The following is a 25,802-nucleotide window of genomic DNA, read 5'->3' on the forward strand; positions in this document are numbered from 1 at the left end:
GAGACTCCGGCCAGCAGCAGCCCAGGAAAGGGAGGGAGACTCCAGCCAGCAGCAGCCCAGGAGAAGAGGAGAAGGGAGAGCTCCAGCCAGCAGCAGCCCAGGAAGGGAGGGAGGGAGACTCCAGCCAGCAGCAGCCCAGGAGAAGAGGAGGAGGGAGAGCTCCAGCCACAGCGGACTGATCCCTCCCTGTAGTGAGGCGGTGTGGCTCCCCGCCGCCCTGGAGAGGGTCGAGCCCATCCGGAGGCCGGAGTGGGCGGAGCTAGGGAGCTCTGAGCCCGCCCCTCAGAGGGTCAGGCAGCGACCCGAAAGTATAAAGGCTTGCCCTCAGAGCTCAGTAAGGCCCCAGTCGCCGGATAGGCCAGACGCCTCCAACCTAGCTTGTGGCTGGGAAACCCTCGCAACTGGGAAACCCCCAAGCTGCAGGCCAGGACTGGCTTGACTTGCCCTGCGCTCGCTACCCGGAGGAGCTGCCGGACCTGCCCTGCGCCCGCTACCTGGAGGAGCTGCCGGACCTGCCCTGCACCCGCTACCCGGAGGAGTTGCCAGGCCTGCCGATCGAACCCATAGTGCTGGACTCCTCCCAGAGGATAACACCAGGACCCAGGTACGACCCGAGGGGGAGTCTGGAAGTAGCCCGGGGGCAGCCGACCCTAGTCTGGCTGCAGCACTGACACCGCAGCGGGTCTTCTGCCGCTACTAGGGCCCCGGGCTGGGCGCAGTGGAGTGGGAGGGCCTGCGTCCCCCCCGCCACCCAAATCGTGGGTGGCAGTCTCCCCCTCTCCCAGGCCTGTGGAGGCTTGGGCCTACTGTTGTTGTTCAGCCCTGCCTGAGGGCCTGAGCTCCTGACTCTGTACTGCCCCGCCCTGATCCAGGGCCTGGGCTTACGGTGCTTGTTCCAGTACCGCAAGGGCTGCCGAGGAAGACCCCACGGCCAGACTAATTCCCCCGAACATCAACTGTGTGTAGGGAGCCGGAGTGGCTCCCCGCCGCCCTGGAGGGGGTCGAGCCCCAGCAAACCCTTGTACACTGACGAATCCCAGAGTCCACAGGACTCTGCCCAGGGCAGATGACACCACAGAGCTATTGCACAGGGGCTGTGCACACACAGACAAGCCTTGCACATGGTTCACCTTATCAAGGTTATAACCACAAGAATCCTCTCATCTGTACGAAGGAAAGCTGAGAATCTACTGAGCAAAAGCCCCCCCAGGAGGGGGAGGGGAGGGTGGGTCTGGAGCGAGGGGGTAGCTGAGATATGCGGTGGGGGTCCATACCCAAGGCCAGGGTGTTGGGGACTGAGTGGCAGCAGTGTGTGTGGACACAGTTGAATCAGTTTAAGCGTGCTGGGTAGCGATCTAGCTCCAGAGACCCAGAAAGCAGGAGGTGTGCCAGTGTGAAGTGCTCCTTCCACACATTAAATGGGGTCTGTTCTTTTCAGCAAGCAGCCTGCTGGGCTGTGTGCTAATCATCTCCCAGCAGAGAGAGCAGAGCTATCACGGCAGGCCTCCTTTCTGGTTTCATGCTGGCCACGATCTCCTCCGTCTTTCCGTCCTTTGACTCCCCAGCAGCAGGTTGTTACCATTCACAGGGCCCTTGTCTCGGGACCTGAGGGTCCTTCTCCAGGCCTGTCAAGCCAGTGCCTTTCGCCAGCAGACGGATGTGCATTGCACAGTGGGACCACAGCCACTGCCAGGCCCAGAGCACTCATGGGAGGAGGTGTCACTGTGGTATGTTGGATACTGGGCACAGCTGTTTCCTGTCAGTCAAAGTGACAGTTCTAGTGCTTCATCTAAGGGTATGTCTACACTATGAAATTAGGTCGAATTTATAGAAGCTGGTTTTATAGATATCGGTTTTATACAGTCGATTGTGTGTGTCCCCACATAAAATGCTCTACGTGCATTAAGTCGGCGGACCGCGTCCACAGTACCGAGGCTAGCGTCGACTTCCGGAGCATTGCACTGTGGGTAGCTATCCCACAGTTCCCGCAGTCTCCGCCACCCATTGGAATTCTGGGTTGAGATCCCAATGCCTGATGATGCAAAAACAGTGTCGCGGGGGGTTCTGGGTACATGTCATCAGGCCCCTCCCCCTCCATCAGAGCAACGGCAGACAATCGATTCACGCCTTTTTACCTGGGTTACCTGTGCAGGCAACATACCATAGCAAGCATGGAGCCCGCTCAGCTCAGCTCAGCTCACCGTCACCATATGTCATCTGGGTGCCGGCAGACGTGGCACTGCATTGCTACACAGCAGCAGCTAATTGCCTTTTGGCAGTAGACGGTGCAGTATGACTGGTAGCCGTCATCGGTTATCTGGGTGCTGGCAGACGTGGAGCTGCATTGCTACACAGCAGCAGCTCCTTGCCTTTTGGCAGTGGATGGTGTATTACGATTGATATCCGTCATCGTCATATTCCTCAGTGAGTTCAATCAGAGGCACCCGGGAAACTTCTTCAGCAGATTCCTCTAAGAAATACTGAACCAAACTTTCCACTCTGGGCATCTGATTCTTCATTTTGTCTCCTGGAGACCCGGCAGTCCTATTGAACCATCTTGACGATGATGGCTAGCAGTCATAATACAGCATTTTCTGCCTAGCACCCAGAAGATGCTGATGGCTATCAGTCATGCTGCACCGTCTGCTGCCAGCTTAAGATGTAAAAATAGATGGACCAGATTTGTTCTGTATTCATTTGCTTCCCCCTCCCTCCGTGAAATCAACGGCCTGCTAAACCCAGGGTTTTGAGTTCAATCTTTGGGGGGGGCCATTCTGTGTGACAGTTGTTTGTGTTTCTCCCTGATGCACAGCCACCTTTGTTGATTTTAATTCCCTGTACCTGTACGCCATGTCGTCACCCTCCCGCCCTCCGTCAGACACTAGTTTCATGCCTTTTTTCAGCCCAGACGCCATAGCACTGGGATCATGGAGCCCGCTCAGATCACCGCGGCAATTATGAGCACTATGAACACCACGCGCATTGTCCTGGAGTATATGCAGAGCCAGAACATGCCAAAGCAAAACCAGGACCAGGCGAGGAGGCGATTGCAGCGATTGCAGCGCGGCGACGAGAGTGATGAGGAAATTGACATGGACATAGACCTCTCACAAAGTACAGGCCCCAGCAATGTGCAAATCATGGTGTTACTGGGGCAGGTTCATGGCGTGGAATGCCGATTCTGGGCCCGGGAAACAAGCACAGACTGGTGGGACCGCATCGTGTTGCAGGTGTGGGACGATTCCCAGTGGCTGCGAAACTTTTGCATGCGTAAGGGCACTTTCATGGAACTTTGTGACTTGCTTTCCCCTGCCCTGAAGCGCCAGAATACCAGGATGAGAGCAGCCCTCACAGTTGAGAAGCGAGTGGCGATAGCCCTGTGGAAGCTTGCAACGCCAGACAGCTACCGGTCAGTCGAGAATCAATTTGGAGTGGGCAAATCTACTGTGGGGGCTGCTGTGATCCAAGTTGCCAGGGCAATCAAAGACCTGCTGATATCAAGGGTAGTGACTCTGGGAAACGTGCAGGTCATAGTGGATGGCTTTGCTGCAATGGGATTCCCAAACTGTGGTGGGGCGATAGACGGAACACATATCCCTATCTTGTCACCAGAGCACCAAGCCACCGAGTACATAAACCGCAAGGGGTACTTTTCAATGCTGCTGCAAGCCCTGGTGGATCACAAGGGACGTTTCACCGACATCAACGTGGGATGGCCGGGAAAGGTACATGAAGCTCGCGTCTTCAGGCACTCTGGTCTGTTTCGAAAGCTGGAGGAAGGGACTTTCTTCCCGGACCAGAAAATAACCATTGGGGATGTTGAAATGCCTATCGTTATCATTGGGGACCCAGCCTACCCCTTAATGCCATGGCTCATGAAGCCGTACACAGGCAGCCTGGACAGGAGTCAGGACCTGTTCAACTATAGGCTGAGCAAGTGCCGAAGGGTGGTGAAATGTGCATTTGGACGTTTAAAAGTGCGCTGGCGCAGCTTACTGACTCGGATAGACCTCAGCGAAGCCAATATTCCAATTGTTATTGCTGCTTGCTGTGCGCTCCACAATATCTGTGAGAGTAAGGGGGAGACATTTATGGCGGGGTGGGAGGTTGAGGCAAATCGCCTGGCCGCTGATTACGCACAGCCAGACACCAGGGCGGTTAGAAGAGTACAGCAGAGTGCGGTGCGCATCAGAGAAGCTTTGAAAACGAGTTTTGTGACTGGCCAGGCTACGGTTTGAAACTTCTGTTTGTTTCTCCTTGATGAACCCTCCGCCCCCCCCTCCCCCGGTTCACTCTACTTCACTGTAAACTAACCACCCCACCCTCCCCTCCCCCCTTCGAGCACCGCTTGCAGAGGCAATAAAGTCATTGTTACTTCACATTCATGCATTCTTTATTAATTCATCACACAACTAGGGGATAATTGCCAAGGTAGCCCGGGATGGGTGGGGGAGGAGGGAAGGAAAAGGACACACTGCAGTTTAAAACTTTAAAACTTTAACACTTATTGAAGGCCAGCCTTCCGATGCTCGGGCAATCATCTGGGGTGGAGTGACTGGGTGGCCGGAGGCCCCCCCACCGTATTCTTGGGCGTCTGGGTGAGGAGGCAATGGGTGAGGAGGCAGCAGCTGGAGCATCGACTCTTGCCTTCTGTCAGCAAGCTGATGCCACCTATCCTCTTCAGCCCGCCACTTGCTCTCTTCAGCCCGCGATTCAGCCCGCCACCTCTCCTCTCGTTCATATTGTGCTTTTTTGCACTCTGACATTGACTGCCTTCACGCATTCTGCTGTGCTCTGTCAGCGTGGGAGGACATCTGGAGCTCCGAGAACATATCATCCCAAGTCCGCCGTTTTCTCCTTCTAATCTTCACTAGCCTCTGCGAAGGAGAAACATTTGCAGCTGGTGGAGGAGAAGGGAGAGGTGGTTAAAAAAGACACATTTTAGAGAACAATGTGTACACTCTTTCACATTAAATTTTGCTGTTCACATTACACAGCACATGTGCTTTCGTTACAAGGTCGCATTTTTCCTCTTATATTGAGAGCCTGCCGGTTTGGTGTGAGAGATCACTCACGCAGTGCCAGGCAACAGATTTCGGTTTGCAGGCAGCCATGGTAAGCCACAGTCTTTCGGCTTTTTTAACCTTCTTAAAATGGGGGAATGGTTTCAAACAGTAGCGCCCTCATTTCCCATACCAAGCACCTATTGGGTTGGCCATTTAAAATGGGTTTGAAATGTAAAAGGAGGGGCTGCGGTTTCCGGGTTAACATGCAGCACAAACCCAGCTACCCCCCCCACACACACCCAATTCTCTGGGATGATCACTTCACCCCTCCCCTCTACCGCATGGCTAACAGCGGGGAACATTTCTGTTCAGCCGAGCAGGAACAGGCACCTCTGAATGTCCCCTTAATAAAATCACCCCATTTCAACCAGGTGACCGTGAATGATATCTCTCTCCTGAGGATAACAAAGAGAGATAAGGAATGGATGTTGTCTGCATGCCAGCAAACAGCGGGACCATACGCTGCCATGCTTTGTTAGGCAATGATTCCAGACTACATGCTACTGGCCTGGTGTGGTAAAGTGTCCTACCATGGCGGACGGGATAAGGCAGCCCTCCCCAGAAACCTTTTGCAAAGGCTTTGGGAGTACATGAAGGAGAGCTTTCTGGAGATGTCCCTGGAGGATTTCCGCTCCATCCCCATACACGTTAACAGACTTTTCCAGTAGCTGTACTGGCTGCGATTGCCAGGGCAAATTAATCATTAATCATTAAACACGCTTGCTTTTAAGCCATGTGTACACTCACCAGAGGTCCCTTGTGCGCCCTCAGGGTCTGGAAGCACGCCTTGGGTGAGTTCAGGGGTTACTGGTTCCAGGTCCAGGGTGATAAACATATCCTGGCTGTTGGGGAAACCGGTTTCTCCACTTCCTTGCTGTGAGTTATCTTTATTGTCTTCATCATCATCTTCCTCATACCCCGAACCCGCTTCCCTGTTGCATGTTTCTCCATTGATGGAGTCAAAGCACACGGTTGGGGTAGTGGTGGCTGCACCCCCTAGCATCGCATGCAGCTCCACGTAGAAGCAGCATGTTTGTGGCTCTGCCCCGGACCTTCCGTTTGCCTCTCTGGCTTTGTGGTAGGCTTGCCTTAGCTCCTTAATTTTCATGCGGCACTGCTGTGCGTCCCTGTTATGGCCTTTGAGACCTTTTCTAATACTTTGCCATTTTGTTTACTGCTACGGAGTTCAGCTAGCACTGATTCATCTCCCCATATGGCGAGCAGATCCCGTACCTCCCGTTCGGTCCATGATGGAGCTCTTTTGCGATCCTGGGACTCCATCATGGTTACCTGTGCTGATGAGCTCTGCGTGGTTACCTGTGCTCTCCACGCTGGGCAAACAAGAAATGAAATTCAAAAGTTCGCGGGGCTTTTCCTGTCTACCTGGCCAGTGCATCTGAGTAGAGAGTGCTGTCCAGAGCGGTCACAATGAAGCACTCTGGGATAGCTCCCAGAGGCCAATAACGTCGAATTCCGTCCACACTACCCCAAATCCGACCCGCAAAGGCCGATTTTAGTGCTAATCCCCTCGTCGGAGGTGAAGTAAAGAAACCAGTTTAAAGGGCCCTTTAAGTCGAAAAAAAGGGCTTCGTCGTGTGGACGTGTCCAGGCTTAATTCGATTTAACGCTGTTAAAGTCGACCTAAACTCGTAGTGTAGACCAGGCCTGAGACAGGCATGGTGGGAAATTAAAGCTTGGGGAATTATCTGCAGCAACCCCACGGCTTTCATTTCCCACCCTGCTTTTCTCAGACGAAGCCGTCGAGCTGCAGACTCGAGGTACCAGGAGATCAGTGACAGCCGGGAGCCAGGGCTCGTCCCCGCAAACTGCAGCCGAACTAATTCACCTGATTCAAATTAAACTGAATGAGGAGATGCTCAGTTGGAGAAAGCAGCAGCCACATCCTGGCGTCACAGGGCAGAAATGACACTCAAAGTAGTTGTTGTGGTGAAGACGAGCTTTGGAGCTGGGGCAAGCCCTGTGAGCTCACAGGTAATTCTGCCCTCTTACCAGGCAGGCTTGCCCCCTCCAGTCTAGTCTGCCAGGCTTTGCTGGATCTCACGGTAAGTGACACTAGCCATGGGGATCCCACCACGTCCCTGGAGACCAGGCCACTCTCCAACAGCTTACAGGGGATTGCCCAGCTGTTCACCTTACATTTCCTTACTGTTCAGCTTTCCGTGCAGGACCACAGAAGATGCCATTTGGTTTTTCCAAACCAACCCCAGTTGGGTTTGGATCTGGGCTCCAAGCCGTCGAAGTTCAGCGGGAGTGGAAGTGTGGGGAGGGTGAATGTGGAAACAAGTGCCTCTGTAATGGGCAAACTGGGGCAATCTGAGTGTCAGTTCTGCAGCTGCGGCTTGCCCCCAGAGGCTCTCCCTGCACATGCGAAAGGAAGTCCTGAGTATGAAAGCAGCGAGACAGGTACAGCAAACCTGGGCACAGTGCAGGGTCAATATTCTGCCAGCTGAGTGCAGGGGGCTGGGCCAGATGAGAAAGACCAAAGGGCTTCCCACAGCCTGAAACCAGCTAACGAAGCAACAGGTTTCTCAGTGATGCTCTCGCCCCTTGGCCCTGGATTCATCCCAAAGGGGAGCACACGTGACTCAAGGACTCCCTGCTCTCTAGCAGCTGGCTCCTGTTGGGGCATTTCATTCCAGCTGAGCCCTGCCCCACGCCCCACTCTGGGGGGCCTGGGTCACCCTGCAGACTCCTGCTAAAGAGTCTCTGATAAAACCCTGCAGCCATGAGGGAGCGAGTTGTGTGCCCCCAGCCCCAGAGCAACATGAGCCAGATGCTCCTCCAACAGGAGCAGAGAGCGTTTTAAAGGGCTGTGGCAGCCGTTTTATTTTTTCCAAAGCCAACCCAGAGTTGCTTTGGAGGCAGGTTCCCTTGCATAAGAACCATCCAGGTTTGTGGACGGAGGGACAGGAGGGCAGATAAGAGGTTTGGTTCGGGGCTGTCTCTGTCACTGGCAAACTGGGATGATTCGGACTGAGGTTGTTTTTAACCCAATACTAATATTTCTGAAGCTCTTTCCACGGGAGAGTCTCAAACAGCTGTAGAAAGGATGGAGTTAGCCTGCCACCCTCTTGTGAGAGTGGGAAGTAGTCTTCCCATCTCAAAAATGGGGAAACAGAGGCACAGAGCAATGGAATTATTTCCCCAAGGTCACAGAGTGAGTCAGCGGCAGAAGTGGGAATAGAAATGGTCCCAATCTCCAGCCCTACGCATCAGCCTCCAAACCACCTGTCCTGCCTCTTCCCCCCAAAATCTCATCTCTCTGATTTTGCAAAATTACATGATGAGATGATTTGGTGCTGGCTGCTGTTTTATCCAGACCCCCATCATATGGAGCTTTGGAGTTTGGCCCATTTCCTGGTGTTTTCAGATTGGCTGGATGAGTCCTTCCAGGGGGCTGCAGAAGGAAACCTGTGGCTCCCCAAGCAGTGAGACAGTGAGATGATGATCTCTCTCTCTTGTCTGCAGAATTAGAAAGCTGGAGGCCCCTTTATTTGCAGGACACTGGCAGGGCACACAGCAGTTCAGAGGCCTGTAGCGACACGGCACTGCAGATTCAAGGTGCAGGCCAATGGCACCAGTGCAAGGCAGCTCAGCAGGATAAGTGTTTCTGGGGAGGAGCTCTGGGTAGGATGGCCCCATCAAAGCAGTAGAGGAAAGGAGCTTGGCGCATCGGGGTTTGGGGCTGTTCCAAGGGCATGCACAAAGCCTCCAAGTAAGAGGCGGAGAGATCAAAGGAGTGCATAGGATGGGCTAACTCTGAGGGAGCGGAGCTGCTCGCTGAGCCAGACAAGACAGAATGTGACAGGGCCCTTCTCCCAGAATCAGAGACCAAATCTGTATGGGCCCTTTGCCGTCTGCCAGTATTCTGCTGCTTGGGATTTACACCAGAGGGCATGAGCAGCATCACAGCTGCTGAGAGTCGTGTGTTGTGAGCATATCGCACTCCACACTTATCACTGGTGTGCAGGGAAACCTGCAGCAGGTAACAGAGTAATAATGCCACCTAGCTCTTCTCCAGGGCTTTTCATCCATACATCTCAAAGGGCTTTACACAGGAGGGTGGTATCATGACCCCATTGTACAGCGGGGGAAACTGAGGCACACAGTAAGTCAGTGGCAGAACCAGGAATAGTGCCAGTGCACTGCTTTATACACTAGAAGCTTAGGAAGGTTTGCTGTTTGTAGTAGGAAAAAGGCTCCGGGAGATGAAAGAATCTGGACGAGGACAGGCAGGGGCTTCCTGGGGGGACAGGGATAAGAACATAAGAACGGCCATGCTGGGTCAGACCAAAGGTCCATCTAATTCAATATCCTGTCTTCCGACAGTGGCCAGGGCCAGGTGCTTCAGAGGGACTGAACAGAGCAGGCAATCATTGAGTGACATCCCCTGTTGTCCATTCCCAGCTTCTGGCAAACAGGCTAGGGACACTCAGAGCATGGGGTTGTGCCCCTGACCATTCTGGCTAATAGCTGTTGATGGACCTATCCCCATGAACTTACCTAGTTCTTTTTTGAACCCACTTATACTTTTGGCCTTCACAACATCCCCTGGCACCAAGTTCCACAGGTTGACTGTGTGCTGTGTGAAGAAATACTTCCTTGTGTTTGTTTTAAACCCGCTGTGCATTAATTTCCTTTGGTGACCCCTAGTTCTTGTGTTATGTGAAGGAGTAAATAACACTTCCTTATTCACTTTCTCCACACCGGTCATGATTTTATAGACCTCTATCATATCCCCACTTAACCGTCTCTTTTCCAAGCTGAAAAGTCCCAGTCTTATTAATCTCTCCTCATATGGCAGCCGTTCCATACCCCTAATCATTTTTGTTGCCCCTTTCTGAACCTTTTTCAATTCCAATATATCTTTTTTGAGATGGGGCGACCAGTACTGCATGCAGTATTCAAGGTGTGGGCGTACCATGCATTTATATAGTGGCATTATGATATTTTTTGTCTTACTAACTGTCCCTTTCCTAATAGTGCCTAACATTCTGTTATCTTTTTTCACAGACACTGCTCACTGAGTGGATGTTTTCAGAGAACTATCCACAATGACTCCAAGGTCTCTTTCTTGAGTGGTAGCAGTTAATTTAGACCCCATCATTTTGTATGTATAGTTGTGATTATGTTCTCCAATATGTATTACTTTGCATTTATCAATATTGAATTTCATCTGCCATTTTCTTGTCCAGTCACCCAGCTTTGTGAGATCCCTTTGTAACTCTTCGCAGTTTGCTTTGGACCTAACTATCTTGAGCAATTTAGTATCATCTGCAAATTTTGCCACTTCACTGTTTACCCATTTTTCCAGATAATTTATGAATATGTTGAACAGCACGGGGCCTAGTACAAACCCTTGGGGGACCCTGCTATTTACTTCTCTCCATTCTGAAAACTAACCATTTATTCCTACCCTTATTTCCTATCTTTTAACCAGTTACTGATCCAGCAGAGGACTTTCCCTCTTATCCCTTGAGTGCTTACTTTGCTTAAGAGCCTCTGGTGAGGGACCTTGTCAAAGTCTTTCTGAAAGTCCAAATACACTATATCCACTTGGGTCACCCTTGTCTACATGCCTGTTGACCCTCTCAGAGAATTCTAATAGATTGGTGAGGCGTGATTTCCCTTTACAGAAGCCATGTTAACTCTTCCCCAACAAATCATGTTCATTTATGTGTCCTAGAATTCTGTTCTTCTCTATAGCTTCAGCCAATTGCCTGGGACTGACGTTAGGCTACCAGCCTGTCATTGCCATGCTCGCCTCTGGAGGTAGGGAATTCTGATGACAGGCAGGTGGTGCTGAGACAGCAGAAACTGCTGAGGGGCATACAGAGAGAGCCTGGAGCACTGGTCCTGGTGCAGGACCTGAGGCCTGAACCAAACGCAGCAAAAGCCAGGCTGTGAGCCAGTTGGGCCCTATCATAAAGCTTTAGTCCTCTCAATATAGAGTGAGAGTCTTAGGCTTCAGTAAGCTTTTGCAAGAAAATCCAGTATGGACTGAAGGTCATTGTCAGTGTACACGAGGATGACACAATCATCAGCATATTGAAGATCAATAATGGACGCTCTTGTTAGACCCGCAATAGAGGTCTCCCTACGGGATGGGGAGCAGGCAGATACTGGATGCAGTATTAGTATATAATACTCTAAACGTTCTTTATTGATTACAAAACAAACCTTACTCACTCCACAGTCACACCCCAAACATACTATACCAGAGTACAAAGGTCAGAATGATCCTGATGGCCAGTCGAGCTTCCTTCCGTCAGGATAAGATCATAAGATACGGGGAGCTGGCAAAAACCACATCTGTATCCACATGGGACTCTGGATCAATAAATGACTCTGATTTGCAGAAATCATAGGCACCATTTATAGTCCATTCCGTCGCGTCCTCGGTTCTTTGTCTTTGTTTACTAGGCCTTCTACCCACACACTTCCAAAGAGACAATCCTGGGCAGGCTGCCATGATCCAAGGCATGCCATTTGCTCTATTTCTTATACAATTTTATATCAGTACAGCTGGTGTTATTTCCTTTTCTGATGATTTTCCGTATTTTTCTCAGAACATAAGATTGTTTTTGTACAAAGAGTTCTAATAGTCCTGGACCTTAAGTCCTTGTTTCGGTTGCTAACTTGCAACGCATACATTCATGTCAAGCACGCGTCATTCATACCAGGCCTCAATGAATAACATAACATATTACATGGATATATGAATCACAATGTAGATAGATAGATAGATATCCCAACATCCTGAAGACTTTAGACTTCCAGTGAAGCCAGTCTCACTCAATATTGGGAAAACTAAAGTGCTCTATCAACCTGCTTCAGGCTTGCACATGACCCACCACAAATCACCATTGAAGGTCAGACTTTGGAGACAGTTGAGCACTTTTGCTACCTCTGTAGCCAACTTTCTCAAAATGCAAAAATCAAGAGTGAGATCCAGCAAAGGATCCAGTGCGCAAGTGCTTCCTTTGGGAAATTGCTCCGACGCGTTTTCACGGACCATGACCTAAGGCAGGACACCAAGATCCAGGTCTATAAGACAGTTGTTGTTCCTACGCTCCTCTATGGATGCGAAACCTGGGTGACCATTTGACAGCATCGCAAGAGTCTGGAGAGCAGGGCCAGCTCTACCATTTTTGCTGCCCCAAGCAAAAAACAAAACAAAAAACTGCTTGGACTGCCGCCGCCCGAACTGCGGAAGCGCAAAAAAAACCCAAAAGCTGACCGGACCCAAGAATGGACGGAATGCCGCCTCTTAGCATGTGCCGCCCCAGGCATATGCTTGCTCTGCTGGTGCCTGGAGCTGGCCCTGCTGGAGAGGTATCACTAACGATGCCTCCGGAAGATCCTTTGCATCAAATGGCAAGATCACCACACTAACACCAGCATCCTTCACTGAAGCCAATGTCACCAGCATTGACGCAATGATCCTCAAGCACCAACTTGGCTGGGCTGGACATTGTGTGCGGATGCCAGACTCTCGCCTCCCAAAACAAGTCCTCTACTCTCAGCTCACCCATGGTGGTCAGAGGAAATGCTACAAAGACACACTGAAAACATATCTTAAGAAAACTGATGTGGACATCACAACCTGGGAAGATCAAGCCACCAACCGACCCCAATGGCGCCATATCCTCCATCAGGCAGTGGCCCGCTTCGCGTAGAAGCGCCTTGCCCTCGAAGCTGAAAAGAGAGAAGAGGAAGGAAAAAGAAAGAACTTTCTCCCAGCAGACCGCTGGCCTCCCACAAAATGTTTGTACCTACTGCGGGTGGATTTGCGGTTCCAGGATCAGACTCCTGAGTCATCTCAGGACCCATATACAAATCTGTGGTATAGATCATCCTCTAATCGAGGGATTGCTAATCATCATAAAGCAGACACTTGCTTAGAAGTTCACTGTCCTGCACATGAACTTGGCAAAGGCATAGCTAGCGTTGCTGAAACACAGGCACTCCCAGGAAGTCCTAGGCCCTGGGTATTCATATAAACACATTCCAGAAGGAAAGCTCAGGTCCACCCCAGCACAGAGGTGCAATATAAGCACAATCCTGGGAGCTGGCACAGGAACACACGACCCCAAGTAAGACAAGGATGGGAGGACAGGCTGATGGATGAACTTGTTTGTATTGATGTATGGAAGGAGAAGTCGCTGGAGGGGCACCTGTGTCCAGCTGAGGGGGCTGCAGAAAGTCCCGCTGCTGGCTGAGCTGGTCCATTGTCATAGGCATACATGTGCTAGTGTACCTGTAACCAGGGACCCACGGTGCTAGGACCATGCTTGGTCGACAATAAACCTGGGCAAGGGCCCTTGCCACCAAACCAAGTGTGTGGTCTTTGTAGGTAGTGCTATCGAGGTCTTCTGGGCCAGCTACCTGTGCAGGGCTGGGACAGCACGCAGAGAGAACACATACACCCAACTGCCACCACTGAGAACCCACTGATGCATGACTGAGTCATAAAGATCCTCCTGATGTCACAGGACAAGGACAATAGAAAAGGCAGATCTCTCTCCTGCTCAGTGGCTGGTGAGAGGAGAGGGCTAGAAGTGTCTCCAGGCAGGGACCCAAAGTCTTGAGTGCCTGACAGGATACTCTCTGCCTCGTTCTGCCACCATGAAGTTCCAGAGGAAGAGGGATATCAAGCAGCAGATCCGGGAGCTGCGTGCCATCATTTCACTGCAAGGTGATGCTCTCTCTCTTGGCCGGGCTCTGACAGGCTGGAGTGAAAGCCTTCCTGAGCCCTCTGAGCTGCCGGGACCCAGGAGCCAAGTGCAATCCTAGGCAGCAGGGCCAATGAGATTGTAGCTGGGTTTGCAGCAGGCTTCGGAGAGGGCTCAGATGAGATGGGGGAGAAGGAAACCCCACTGATATTGATGGGCTGGGAGAGGGGGGTGGGCATGGAGGTCTAGTGACCAATAGCCCTCAATGATGCCTGATGGGCATTGTGAGCCTTTAGAAATATGGGTCCAAATTCTGGCTGCCTGGCACTTATGGACACATGCCAGAAATCCCCTGGGCAGAGGGAGGTCTGGGTCCTGCAAAACCCCCCAGAGAGGCTGCTGTGCCAGCCCTCGGTGACAGGAGCTATCGAGGGGCACCCCAGAGTGGGAGTCACCTGCCCAAGGTCTGGGCGGGGGCTGCCACAGGTCAGACTATGGGTGCACGGGGCTGTCTGGCTTCTGCAGCAGTAACGTGTGGCTGGCTGGGGATGCAGAATTTGGCCTCTACAATGGAAATCCCAAGATGTTTTCATAGAATTATCATATCCAGAAGGGGTGGGGGGGTAAATGTGGAGCCAGATCCTCAGCTGGTCACCTCAGTGACGCGCCACGGGCACCAATGATGTGATGGTGAGTTCCACCCACTCGCAGCAGAGCATGCAGTGCCAGGCCTGCCCTGTCAGAGCCTGGCGCATCGCGGGGAGGGACCTGGTTCTGCCCTTTGACTGAAATCCCCAGTTTACCTCTAGAGCAAGGGAAGAAGCTTTTTGCGCATTCGACGGAGGAGAAGCTCACTCAGAACAAAGGGCTCATCAGCTTCCTGCGCGGGAATGTGCATGACGAGATGTGCACCCTGGGCGTGGCTCAGAAGGTACCCGTGCCCCTGCCAGGGCATTGCTCTGCTAGCCAGGGCCGGCTCCAGGCACCAGCTTACCAAGCAGGTGCTTGGGGCGGCCACTTCGGAGAGGGGCGGCACGTCCAGCTGTTCGGCCGCAATTCGGCGGACGGTCCCTCACTCCCGCCGAATTGCCGCCGCAGATCGCGATCACGGCTTTTGTTTTGGTTTTTTTTGTTTGGCTGCTTGGGGCAGCCAAAACCCTGGAGCCGGCCCTGCTGCTAGCGCCTGGCTCTGCCCTCACGCCAAGGGGCAAGCTTGCTAAGCCTAACCCGGAGAGCCATCAGGGTGTGCACAATCCCTGAGCCCCAGCACCCACCACCATGCCCTGCAGGTCTGAGGGGATTCACCTGCCGCCCCCAGGGCCAGCAGGAGACCAAGGGAAATACCATTCAGGACTGGTACAGCTGCCTGGATCCCCTTCTGCCCCCTCAGTCCCTGCTCTCCTGCCCCACCGCCCAGCTTTGCAGCCCCTAGGGCCCCCTGCCCATCCCAGCCTGCCCCTCTGCTCTCCATCCCCCCAAACCCTGCTCCCAGCCTTGGGCATCTCTCCGCTGGACTCCCTCAACTGCCTCGCTGCCCAGCCAGGGCTGCTATTAACCCCCATTCTGCCCATGTCACTCACTTCCCCAGCTCCGGGCACTGCCCCCACTGTGCCCCCCAGCAGAGGCAGGCTGCTTCTCCCAGGGAGGCCCAGCCCAGCTCTCCTCCTGCTTGCCTCCCTCCTTGCCCCCTTTGGATCCTTCTCCCCATCACCCTTGTGTTGCCTTCCAGGCCCCCTGCCCCCATGCCGACCTCCCCCAGCAGTGACCCTTGTGTGCTCCCAGGGTCTCAGCTTCTCCCACTGGCTCTGCAGTGCAGTTTGAGCTCCGTGGGGCAGGGCTGTTTCCTCATGGACTAGAGGCCCTGAACGCTGAGAGCACCCACGCTAGTCAGCCGGGGGCGTGGAAGTTCAGCCCCTCTGCAAGGCAGGTTCTAGATGGCTCAGGAAGGGAATCCAAAAATGGAGGCCCCCAAAATGTGCAAACAGCTTCGCTTCACCCTGCCTTGCTTTCAGCCATCGGCAGATGAGGATGCTCTGGTAGCTGGGGGCTGGGAGGCGGTCAGCCCTTGACTGGGAATAATGCATTAACAATTACTGTGTGCAGATGCACTCACAGATAATTAGTAGTAGAACTTTGATCCCAAGTTTCTCTCTGCTTCTCTCCTGCCCACAGTACGACCAGGTGACGATTTCCCAGGCATGCTGGGATCAAAAGCACTTGAAGATGCATTTAGCCAGGAGCACCGTGGAGGTAATTGGCAAAGCACAAACCCAATCTCTGGCATTTACTGCCCAGCGACAGAGCAGAGAAAACGGGTGTGGGAGGGCGGGAGGAGGCCATAAAGGAAATTGCCCCTCTCCGTGATACGTCAGCAAACCTCTGCTCCGGGGGTCTGTACTGTAGTGAGCTGGGGAGTGTGCGTGTGTGTGTCCCACCACCCTGTGCTGGATGGAATCAGAACTGCTCGGCTGTGTGCCACAGATCCTATACTGCTAACAGTTACTGGAGATTCTCCTCTAGCTCAGCTGGCAGGGCCTTTGTTTCTGGAGCAGGAGGGTCTGTGCTGTGGTCACAGAGAAGATCTGAACAGTGGCAGTGTGCAGCAGAGACCCCAGAGAAGGTTCATGTGGCTCCCCTCAGTTACAATGTGTTCCTGCCAGTCACACAGCGACTAGCAGTTCGAAGGCTCATCACTGTGAAGAACTGCCCCAGTGCTGTCTCCACCCTAGCTAGGGACCTTCCCTTCCTGCTGGATTCTGGACATGCCAGAGGTTAATATGGGAGCAGCATGGCCCTTCGCTGCTGGCAGATCAGGGGTTGCTTCCAGCTGCAGTGGCCCTGTTGTCCTTCAGCAGGAGCAGCACCAGGGAAAGGAGGGGGGCTCTGTGGGCACAGGCATGTGCTACTGAGTTCCAGGCTTTCGTGGGATTAGAGCATCAGACTCTTTTATTGAGTTTATGGGGAAGGGCTAGCTCAGTGGTTTGTGCATTGGCCTGCTAAACTTGGGGTTGTGAGCTCAATCCTTGGGGGGGCCATTTAGGGATCTGGGGCAAAAAAAATAGTTGGGGATTGGTCCTGCTTTGAGCAGGGGGTTGGACTAGATGACCTCAAGAGGTCTCTTCCAACCCTGATATTCTATGACTTTCAGACCCAGTTCTGCATTTTGCAAAGAGCCCCTGCATGGTGTGTCAGCACAGCTTGCATGGACTCCAGTGACGGGTCCCACTCTTAACACTGGGCCAAACTCACACCCCAGAGCCCAGATCTCCCAGCCTGCACCTCACAGGACTCCAGCTCGAGGCTCTGTCTGACATCTATCTTAGGGCTTATTCTGCTGCCTGTCACTGTGGTATCTGGGCACCTACCATGCACAATCAGCAGCTATCCTGGCCATCACCTCATCCCTGGCTCTCCTCCCTTGGGGCTCTGCCTATCGCAAGGCTGCCTTTGGGCTGGCTGAGGGTGAAGTGGTTCAGAAGCTCACTTGGGGCCAAACCCTCTGCAGGCTGCTTGTGGGTGAGCCCACCCACTGTGTCTCTTTCAGGCTGCCCGAGAGAAGCTGCAAAACTACATCTTTGACAAGATGAACGTGCACAATGTGCTGCTGTACGAGGTGAAGAGGCGGGGCGGGATGCTGGAGGGGCTGCAGAGAAAGCTGCAACACCTGACAGACATGGAAGGAGCAGACAGACAGGGCCAGATACAGCTGCAGGTGACAAGGGCTCAGCTCCAGCAGAAGATTGTGCATGCCAGAAATCTGTGGTCATAGCAATGGGCCAGGTCCCGGCAAGGGCTGAGAACTTGCTGGTCCAACTGACTTCAGCTGGACCTGCAGGGGCCTGGGCATCTCTGGAACCAGCCCAAGATGTGGCTTGTTTTGGATGAGGGTTCACTCTGGACAGTCCCCATGTCCTTCCCATGCAAGCACACTCATGCATGTGCATACTCGGCCCATACATGCACCTGTGTGCTCACTTGCACTTCTGCACCCTGAAGGCCCCACATCACAGGGACCTTGTTCCAGCTGTAGAGGCCTGGATGAGGAACCCTCTGAGGAGTCCATCTTCAATTCTAGTTCAACCAGAGGGGTGGCCGCAGAGTGATCCCAGACCTTCCCTGCCTGCCGAGACTGACCCCACTCCTTCCACTGCACCCCTAGTACCCAAAGATGTGCAGCGGAAGAGAACCTGGGCCCAGTAGAAACCAAACTACTAAAGCTACTGGGCAGGAGCAGCAAAGAGAGCAGATGAGAGGCAGGTCTGAAACCCTGAAACCCCATTTCCTGGGCTCATGGACCCAGGAGTTCCCAGGCTAGCTGCCCTGCTCTGTACACCAGCAGCACATGGCCTTCCCACCGCCACCCCTAGCTGGAATCCATTATCAGCGTCCCTCCCGTCCCCTGTACTCGCCAGAAGAAAGGAGCTCACACAGTCAGTGGCCTGTTATGGGGAGGATGCTGGGCTTCAAATCCATGGCTAAGGGCAATGCAACTTGGAAGAATCCTATCCTATCCCGGGGCTGTGTCAAAAAGAGATTTTAAATGAATATAAAGCTACTGGAGCACCAAACTAATTGGCCCTCCCCGTTCCTGAGGGCTCTGGAGCCCTAGCCAGCCAGCCCCGGGGCTCTGAGTCGGCCCATCTGGTCCCCAGGAGCATTCTCATGTCCCAGGCAGCCCAGCGAAGCAACACAAGATCCTTCTCTGTTGCAGGTGATTCGTCAGCTGGAGAATAACATAGAGAAAATGCTGATGAAAATCAGGACTGGTGAAAAGATTTATTATCTGTATCTGAAGATGGTGGATTTCCTGAAGGATGTGAGCCTCCTCCCCCCGTATGATCTCCCCAGGCTACCGTATGCCCCAAACAGGAGTATAATGCCAGCTTAGGGCCCAACCCTTTGCCACTGGTGTGGGCAGGATCAGGCTCTAATTCATTAATGTAGAGCAAAAGTGTTGTGGGATGGGACTAGAACCCACCTCGTGGACCATGGAGTAGCATAAAGGAGCAGTTCCAGGCATTGGCCAGAGGAGATCACTCAAGGCAACCCCGTGTCCATCTGGAAAATGTGGGGAGGGATAGCTCAGTGGTTTGTGCATTGGCCTGCTAAACCCAGGGTTGTGAGTTCAATCCTTGAGGGGGCCACTTAGGGATCGGGGGCAAAATCAGTACTTGGTCCTGCTAGTGAAGGCAGGGGGCTGGACTCAATGACCTTTCAGGCTTCCTTCCAGCTCTATGAGATAGGATATCTCCATTTAAAAAAAAAAAAAAAAAACAGGTGCCAGGTGCATTGTTTAACAGAAGCTGATTGCACTAATGATCTTGTGCTGGGTCTGCTCTGGGGCTAGAGATAAGCCAGTCATAGTGTTCAGCTGTAAACTGCAACTTCCCCACAGCTCCAGGGTGTTTGGATCCAGAGTCTTGGCTCAAGCCAGTCTCTGCCTGGGACCAGCTCCTGTCTCCTGGACACAGCCCTATCCCTGGGAGCTGGCTCTGGGATTTACAGGCCCAGATATGTGAGATGGCTTCCCTTTCCAAGCCCCATGCTGGCCCTCTTTGGAGGGTTGCCACCTTTCTACTGGCTGGTAACCAGACACGCAAGGCCCTGCCTCCTGCCCTGCCTCTTCCCCCCAAGGCCCTGCCCCTCTTCGCTCCTGCCCCTGAGCACCATGTGCCTCCACGAGCCACATGAGGTGGCGGCAGCTGCTGCTGCAGTGCTGCCTCCTTCCTTCCATTTAGGGTTGCCACCTTTTTCACAGATCAAAAAAAACCAGACATCAGGGCCTGTCAAATGGCAAGCTAAAGCCCGGATTGTCTAGGTGAAAACCGGATGGGTGGCAAACCTATCTCTTTGGAGAAGTCCTTACATGTCTCCACAGTAGGGCACAAGCTATACAGTAATATTAGGGTTACCATCCGTCCGTATTTCCCCGGACGTGTCCGGCTTTTGCGTCTCTAAATAGCCGTCCGGGAGGAATTGGTAACAAGGTTAAAATGTCCGGGGTTTTTTTCTCCCTCACCTCCCTCCCTCCCGTCCATGCACAGTGCGGCTGCTGATTGGGCGGCTGGGCCGATTGAGCCGCTCCCATTGGCCTCCAGCAGCCAGAGCCCTCCCCTGCTCCCCCCTCCCTCTGTCTGCAGCCCCGTGTAACACACAAACCGACCCACCAGGCAGCGTGTTTTGCCTACACATGGAGCCAGAATGGTAAGGGGAGTCGGGGGGGGGGACAGTCAGGGAGCGGGGGAGTGTTGGATGGGTCCCCGGCCTCCACCTGCCACCCCCGCTCCGCGCGTTCCCCCCCGTGGATCCCCCCCTCCCTGCCTGCCTCTCCCTTGCCTGCTTGTACTGCCCCAGCCAGCAGCAACTGCTGTCTGCTGCCCCCGGATCCTAGTGTCCCCCATCCACTAATGGGAAGACAGGCTGCCCTTACCCTGCACTTCCACCCTAGCCCTGAGCCTCTCCAATGCCCCAAACCCCTCAGCCCTCATCCTCCCGCATCCTAATCCTCTGCCCCAGCCCTTAGCCTCCTCCTGCATCATAAACCCCTCATCCCCAGCCCCAGCCAGAGCCCTCATCCCCCCACACCCTAATCCTCTGCTCCATCCCTGAGCCCCCTCCTGCATCATGAACCCTTCATCCTCTGACCCACAGCCCTCACCCCTGCATCCCCTCCTATCCCCAAACTCCCTCCCAAACCCCTCCCCCCTTCCCACCCCCCGCCCTCAAACTCCCTCCCAAAGCCTGCACCCCCTCCCTTTGCACCGCCTCCCACCCCAAACTCCATCCCAGAGCCTGCACCCCTCACCCCCTCCTGCACACCCACCCCCTGCCCCAGCCCGGAGCCTGCACCCAGCACCCAAACTCTATCCCAGAGCCTGCACCCTGCACCCCTCCTGCACCCTAACCCCCAGCCCAGGACCTGCACCCCAGACCTCCTCCCCCCACCTAACCCCCCTCCCAGAGCCTTAGGCAGGTGGTGGAGGGGTTCTGGGCACCACCAAAATTTCTACAACCCTGCCACCGATGAGAGTGGATAAGGGTCGGGGCAGTCAGGGGACAGATAGTGTCCTAGGGGGGCAGTTAGGGTGGGGGGTTCTCAGCAGGGGGCAGTCAGGGGACAAGAAGCAGGGGGGTTGGGGTTCTGAGGGGGGCAGTCAGGGGGTGGGAAGTGGGAGGGAGTGGATGGGACGGAGGCGGGGCTAGGGCAGGGCTCCCCTCCCCCCCCCAGTGTCCTCTTTTTTGATTGTGGAAATATGATAACCCTAAGTAACATGATTGGAGTGTGTTTGGAATAGCCGCAAACCTGCTGATGTGTTTTCCTTCTGGATTGAGAGCGTTAGAATTGGGGAACATTGTGAAGTCAGCAGATCATAATAGGCTCATCTTGGGAAAGACATTTTTGGTCTAAAAGGCAATCAGACATTCATGTCCTGGGAAGCCACTGATGCTGAATGTTGGTGTAAACATTGTCTTGTTAAAAAATCCAAGCAATGCACGTTACCAGTTCGTATTGATAAATGCAGGCATTTCTGAGATTCAGTGTGCTGAGAACAGTCCACACAGTGGTGTAGAGAGGAATTTGCAGTGTGCAATCCATGCAGTTATGCACTGAGGAATCTGCAGTGTGAATTCAGTGAGGTGCTGGGGAGAGGAATCTGCAGTGTGCAGTTCATGCAGTGCTCAGTGAGGAATCTGCAGTGTGGAGTCCATGCTGCAGTGAGGAATCGGCAGTGTGCAGTCCTTGCAGTGATGTGGCGAGGAATCTGTAGCACAGTTGTTCTCAAACTTTTTTGTGTGTGGCCCACTTGAACATTGCTGAGGGTCTTGGTGGACTACTTAATGATCTTTCCAAATGTTGTTTGTACTGTTAGCTAACTATATATATATAAAAACTCTTAATAATTAACTTTTTTTGTTCTACAAATAAAAGCACACAACTCATATTTTAATATCAGTAGTCTTACCTTTCTAATCCAAGGGATGTGCCCTCTCTCCCCCACCGTGGCAGCCCCTGAGCTGGGGCTGGGAAGGAGGGGGGGGGTCTCTCCTTCTCTCCCCCGCCACAGCAGCCCCACAGCTGGGGCTGGGAACGTAGGCACCAACTTTCCCCGGCACCGGTGGGTGCTCGCGCCCCCCGCCCCCGGCCCCGCCCCGACTCCACCCTTTCCCCATCCCTGCCTCGCCCCCATTCCAACCCCTTCCCCAAAGTCCCCGCCCCAACTCCGCCCCCTCCCTGCCCCTATTGGACCCCTTCCCCAAATCCCCGCCTCGGCCCCGCCTCTTCCCCGAGCGCACCACATTCCCCCTCCTCCGCAGCCGCGGGAAACAGCTGTTTTGCGGTGCAAGCGTTGGGAGCTAGGGGGGAAAAGCGGGCACGTGGAGCACTCAGGGGAGGAGGCGGAGCAGGGGCGGAGGTAAGCTGGGCGGCGGGGGGTGGGCGGGGAGCTCCCGAGCCAGGGCTGGGAAGGAGGGGGGTCTCTCCCCAGCCACAGCAGCCACAGAGCTGGGGCTGGGAAGAAGGGCCGTCTCTCCCTGGCAGCCGCAGCCCTGAAGCTGGGGAAAGTCGCCTCTTTCTCTGGCCATCGCAGAACTGCACGTCCCATATTCCCCCCACCCCCTCTTCTCACCCCACTGCCCCCTCCCCTCTATTCCCCCCAAGGCCATCACCTCAGCTTATGCCTGCACGGCTCCACTAATTAGGTGGGTGGCCCTTCATTCTGTCATGTGCAGCCGCCCAGGCGCACACCTTACAGGGAACTCCACCCGAATGGAGCGTGAACCACTGGTGGTCCATGGACCACAGTTTGAGAACCTCTGCTGTAGTGTATGTTATTGCAAAGCATGGGCTGGGCAATGCTGCAGTGAGAAAGCCAGGGGCTGTTGAGGGTGTGATTTGCAGTCTGGCATTGAGGGCATTGAGAAACCAGAAGCAGATGGTGTGCAGCATTGCAGGGGGTAACGCTTCAAGGAGAAGACAACAAAACATGCTGTATGGAGCTGTTTGGAAAACACAGCTGTATTTTGAAGATCCAGAGTCTCAGCTCCAGTTCTGCCTCTTTCCACCATCTGCAGGGATAGAGACAGATTATTTATTTGGAGGGGGAGGGGAAGGGGGTTAGAATGAAAAAATAATCAAATAACAGCTGCAGATTCTCATTCTGACATGATGTAATCAGGGGCGGCTCCAGGCATCAGTGCACCAAGCGCATGCCTGGGGCGGCAAGCCACAGGGGGCGGCCTACTGGTCGCTGTGGGGGCGGCAGTCAGGGAGCCTTCGGCGGCATGCCTGCGGGAGGTCCGCCGGTCCCGCGGCTTCGGTGGCAATTCGGCGGCGGGTATGCCAAAGCCGCGGGACCAGCGGACCTCCCGCAGGCACGCCGCCGAAAGCTGCTTGACTGCCATGCTTGGGGCGGCAAAATACATAGAGCTGCCCCTGGATGTAATTATTCTCTAAGGCACAGTGCACCAATAACGCTGTCTGTTCTCTTGAGTCCACGGGGGACTCTGAGTGTTGCTTCATGTCCCTTGGTATTAGCTGGCTCTTGGTCATCAGGGATGGGGAAGGTTTCTCCTGTGCCAGGCTCTGGCTCCTTTCTTTGCTGGCTGGGAAATCTTTAAAAAAGGGAAGAAGGAGGATCCGGGGAACTACAGGCTAGTCAGCCTCACCTCAGTCCCTGGAAAAATCATGGAACAGGTCCTCAAGGAATCAATTATGAAACACTTAGAGGAGAGGAAAGTGATCAGGAACAGTCAGCATGGATTCACCAAGGGGAAGTCGTGCCTGACTAACCTAATTGCCTTCTATGATGAGATAACTGGCTCTGTGGATGAGGGGAAAGCAGTGGATGTGTTATTCCTTGACTTTAGCAAAGCTTTTGATACAGTCTCCCACAGTATTCTTGCCGGCAAGTTAAAGAAGTATGGGCTGGATGAATGGACTGTAAGGTGGATAGAAAGCTGGCTAGATCGTCGGGCTCAACGGGTAGTGATCAATGGCTCCATGTCTAGTTGGCAGCCGGTTTCAAGCGGAGTGCCCCAAGGGTCGGTCCTGGGGCCGGTTTTGTTTAATATCTTTATTAATGATCTGGAGGATGGTGTGGACTGCACTCTCAGCAAGTTTGCAGATGACACTAAACTAGGAGGCGTGGTAGATACACTAGAGGGTAGGGATCGGATAGAGAGGGACCTACACAAATTAGAGGATTGGGCCAAAAAAAACCTGATGAGGTTCAACAAGGATAAGTGCAGAGTCCTGCACTTAGGACGGAAGAATCCCATGCACTGCTACAGACTAGGGACCGAATGGCTAGGTAGCAGTTCTGCAGAAAAGGACCTAGGGGTCACAGTGGACGAGAAGCTGGATATGAGTCAACAGTGTGCTCTTGTTGCCAAGAAGGCTAACGGCATTTTGGGCTGTATAAGTAGGGGCATTGCCAGCAGATCGAGGAACGTGATCGTTCCCCTTTATTCGACATTGGTGAGGCCTCATCTGGAATACTGTGTCCAGTTTTGGGCCCCACACTACAAGAAGGATGTGGAAAAATTGGAAAGAGTCCAGCGGAGGGCAACAAAAATGATTAGGGGTCTGGAGCACATGACTTATGAGGAGAGGCTGAGGGAACTGGGATTGTTTAGTCTCCAGAAGAGAAGAATGAGGGGGGATTTGATAGCAGCCTTCAACTACCTGAAGGGGGGTTCCAAAGAGGATGGAGCTCGGCTGTTCTCAGTGGTGGCAGATGACAGAACAAGGAGCAATGGTCTCAAGTTGCAGTGGGGGAGGTCCAGGTTGGATATTAGGAAACACTATTTCACTAGGAGTGTGGTGAAGCACTGGAATGCGTTACCTAGGGAGGTGGTGGAGTCTCCTTCCTTGGAGGTTTTTAAGGCCCGGCTTGACAAAGCCCTGGCTGGGATGATTTAGTTGGGAATTGGTCCTGCTTTGAGCAGGGGGTTGGACTAGATACCTCCTGAGGTCCCTTCCAACCCTGATATTCTATGATGCTATGATTCTATGAAATGGCTTAGCAAGCAGGGCCTCTTCTTCTTATGAGGGGGAATTCTGAGTGCCTGGGTGAGACCCCCATCTGTGCTTCTCCCCCTCTTCCTGCAGCTCTCTTCTCTTTTCTTCGGTGCACAAGGACTTCAGAATCCAGATGCTCTCTCATGAAGGAGACCTCAGACAGGTCCAGCCAGTGTCCATTCGTCTGGGGCTGGCTTCCAGAGCCACCTGACTGGCTCTTCTCTTTTTCCTGCCCTGTGCTGAGTTGCATGTGCTCTTTTCACAAAGGGATAGGGGAGGCCAGGCCAGACGTCTAAGTGCTAGGATCCTTCGCCTGTCCTTGTGCAGCCTCTGGCCCAGTGCCATCATGCTGAGGGGCAATGGGCTCCAGCTGCCCTCTTCTTGTCAGAGTCGCTGGCTGAGGCACCCAAGGACCACGTAAAGAGAACGGAAAAGTGGCTTCCCAGCGTAAGACAGCCCCCCACTAAGGGCAGAGGAGTGGGGGAGCAGTATTGGGCCAAGAAGGCCTTGCCCCCCATAGCTGCTGGGCATGGAGCCCTGGCAGTCTGGCGGGAGGGAGGGGGGAGCGTGCATGGAGGAAAGATTGGCTGCATGATGGCAGACAGGCTGTAGCCACTGAGCAGAGCAATGGATCAGGGAAGGACTGGGACTGGGAGTCAGACTCACCTGGGATCCCCTTCCTGTGACTAAGGGGGGACACCTGGACTTTGTGGGTGAGTGGGAAGCACCCCCACACACACACACACACCTCAACTGAAGCCCTCAACTAGTGAGACTGTTTAGACATAAGGCTGGAGCCATGCCCCAAACTGAAGGGAAACAGGGAAGGTAGGAAGTGGCCCAGGGGAGACTGAGCTGAAGTGGCAGCCAGAAGGGACTGAGTCACCCCTTGCCTCTCTCTCCTTGGGCCCTGGGCCGGACCTGGGGGACAGGGAAGGGCCATGTCCTCCTATGCTTCCTTCTCTCTTCCCCTGGCCTCCTGGGTGGCAGGTGACAAACTGTGGGTTGGCTGCTGGGCCC

At 53.8% G+C, this 25,802-nt stretch overlaps 1 protein-coding gene across 1 annotated transcript in view; it reads left to right on the top strand.

Moving 5' to 3' along the window:
- Window positions 1-13,715: 13,715 nt before the first annotated feature.
- The window catches only part of CCDC183 (coiled-coil domain containing 183), a 40,668-nt gene continuing 28,581 nt past the window's right edge, over window positions 13,716-25,802 (top strand). The window contains exons 1-5 of the mRNA XM_026658468.1: window positions 13,716-13,785; window positions 14,572-14,693; window positions 15,935-16,012; window positions 17,307-17,474; window positions 18,474-18,578. Of these exons, the coding sequence (XP_026514253.1) occupies window positions 13,716-13,785; window positions 14,572-14,693; window positions 15,935-16,012; window positions 17,307-17,474; window positions 18,474-18,578 (543 nt within the window). The remainder of the gene's footprint in view (window positions 13,786-14,571; window positions 14,694-15,934; window positions 16,013-17,306; window positions 17,475-18,473; window positions 18,579-25,802) is intronic.

This window comes from Terrapene carolina, unplaced genomic scaffold, assembly GCF_002925995.2.
Source record: "Terrapene carolina triunguis isolate 2854851 unplaced genomic scaffold, T_m_triunguis-2.0 Scaffold449, whole genome shotgun sequence".
Classification (NCBI taxonomy): Eukaryota; Metazoa; Chordata; order Testudines; family Emydidae; genus Terrapene; species Terrapene triunguis.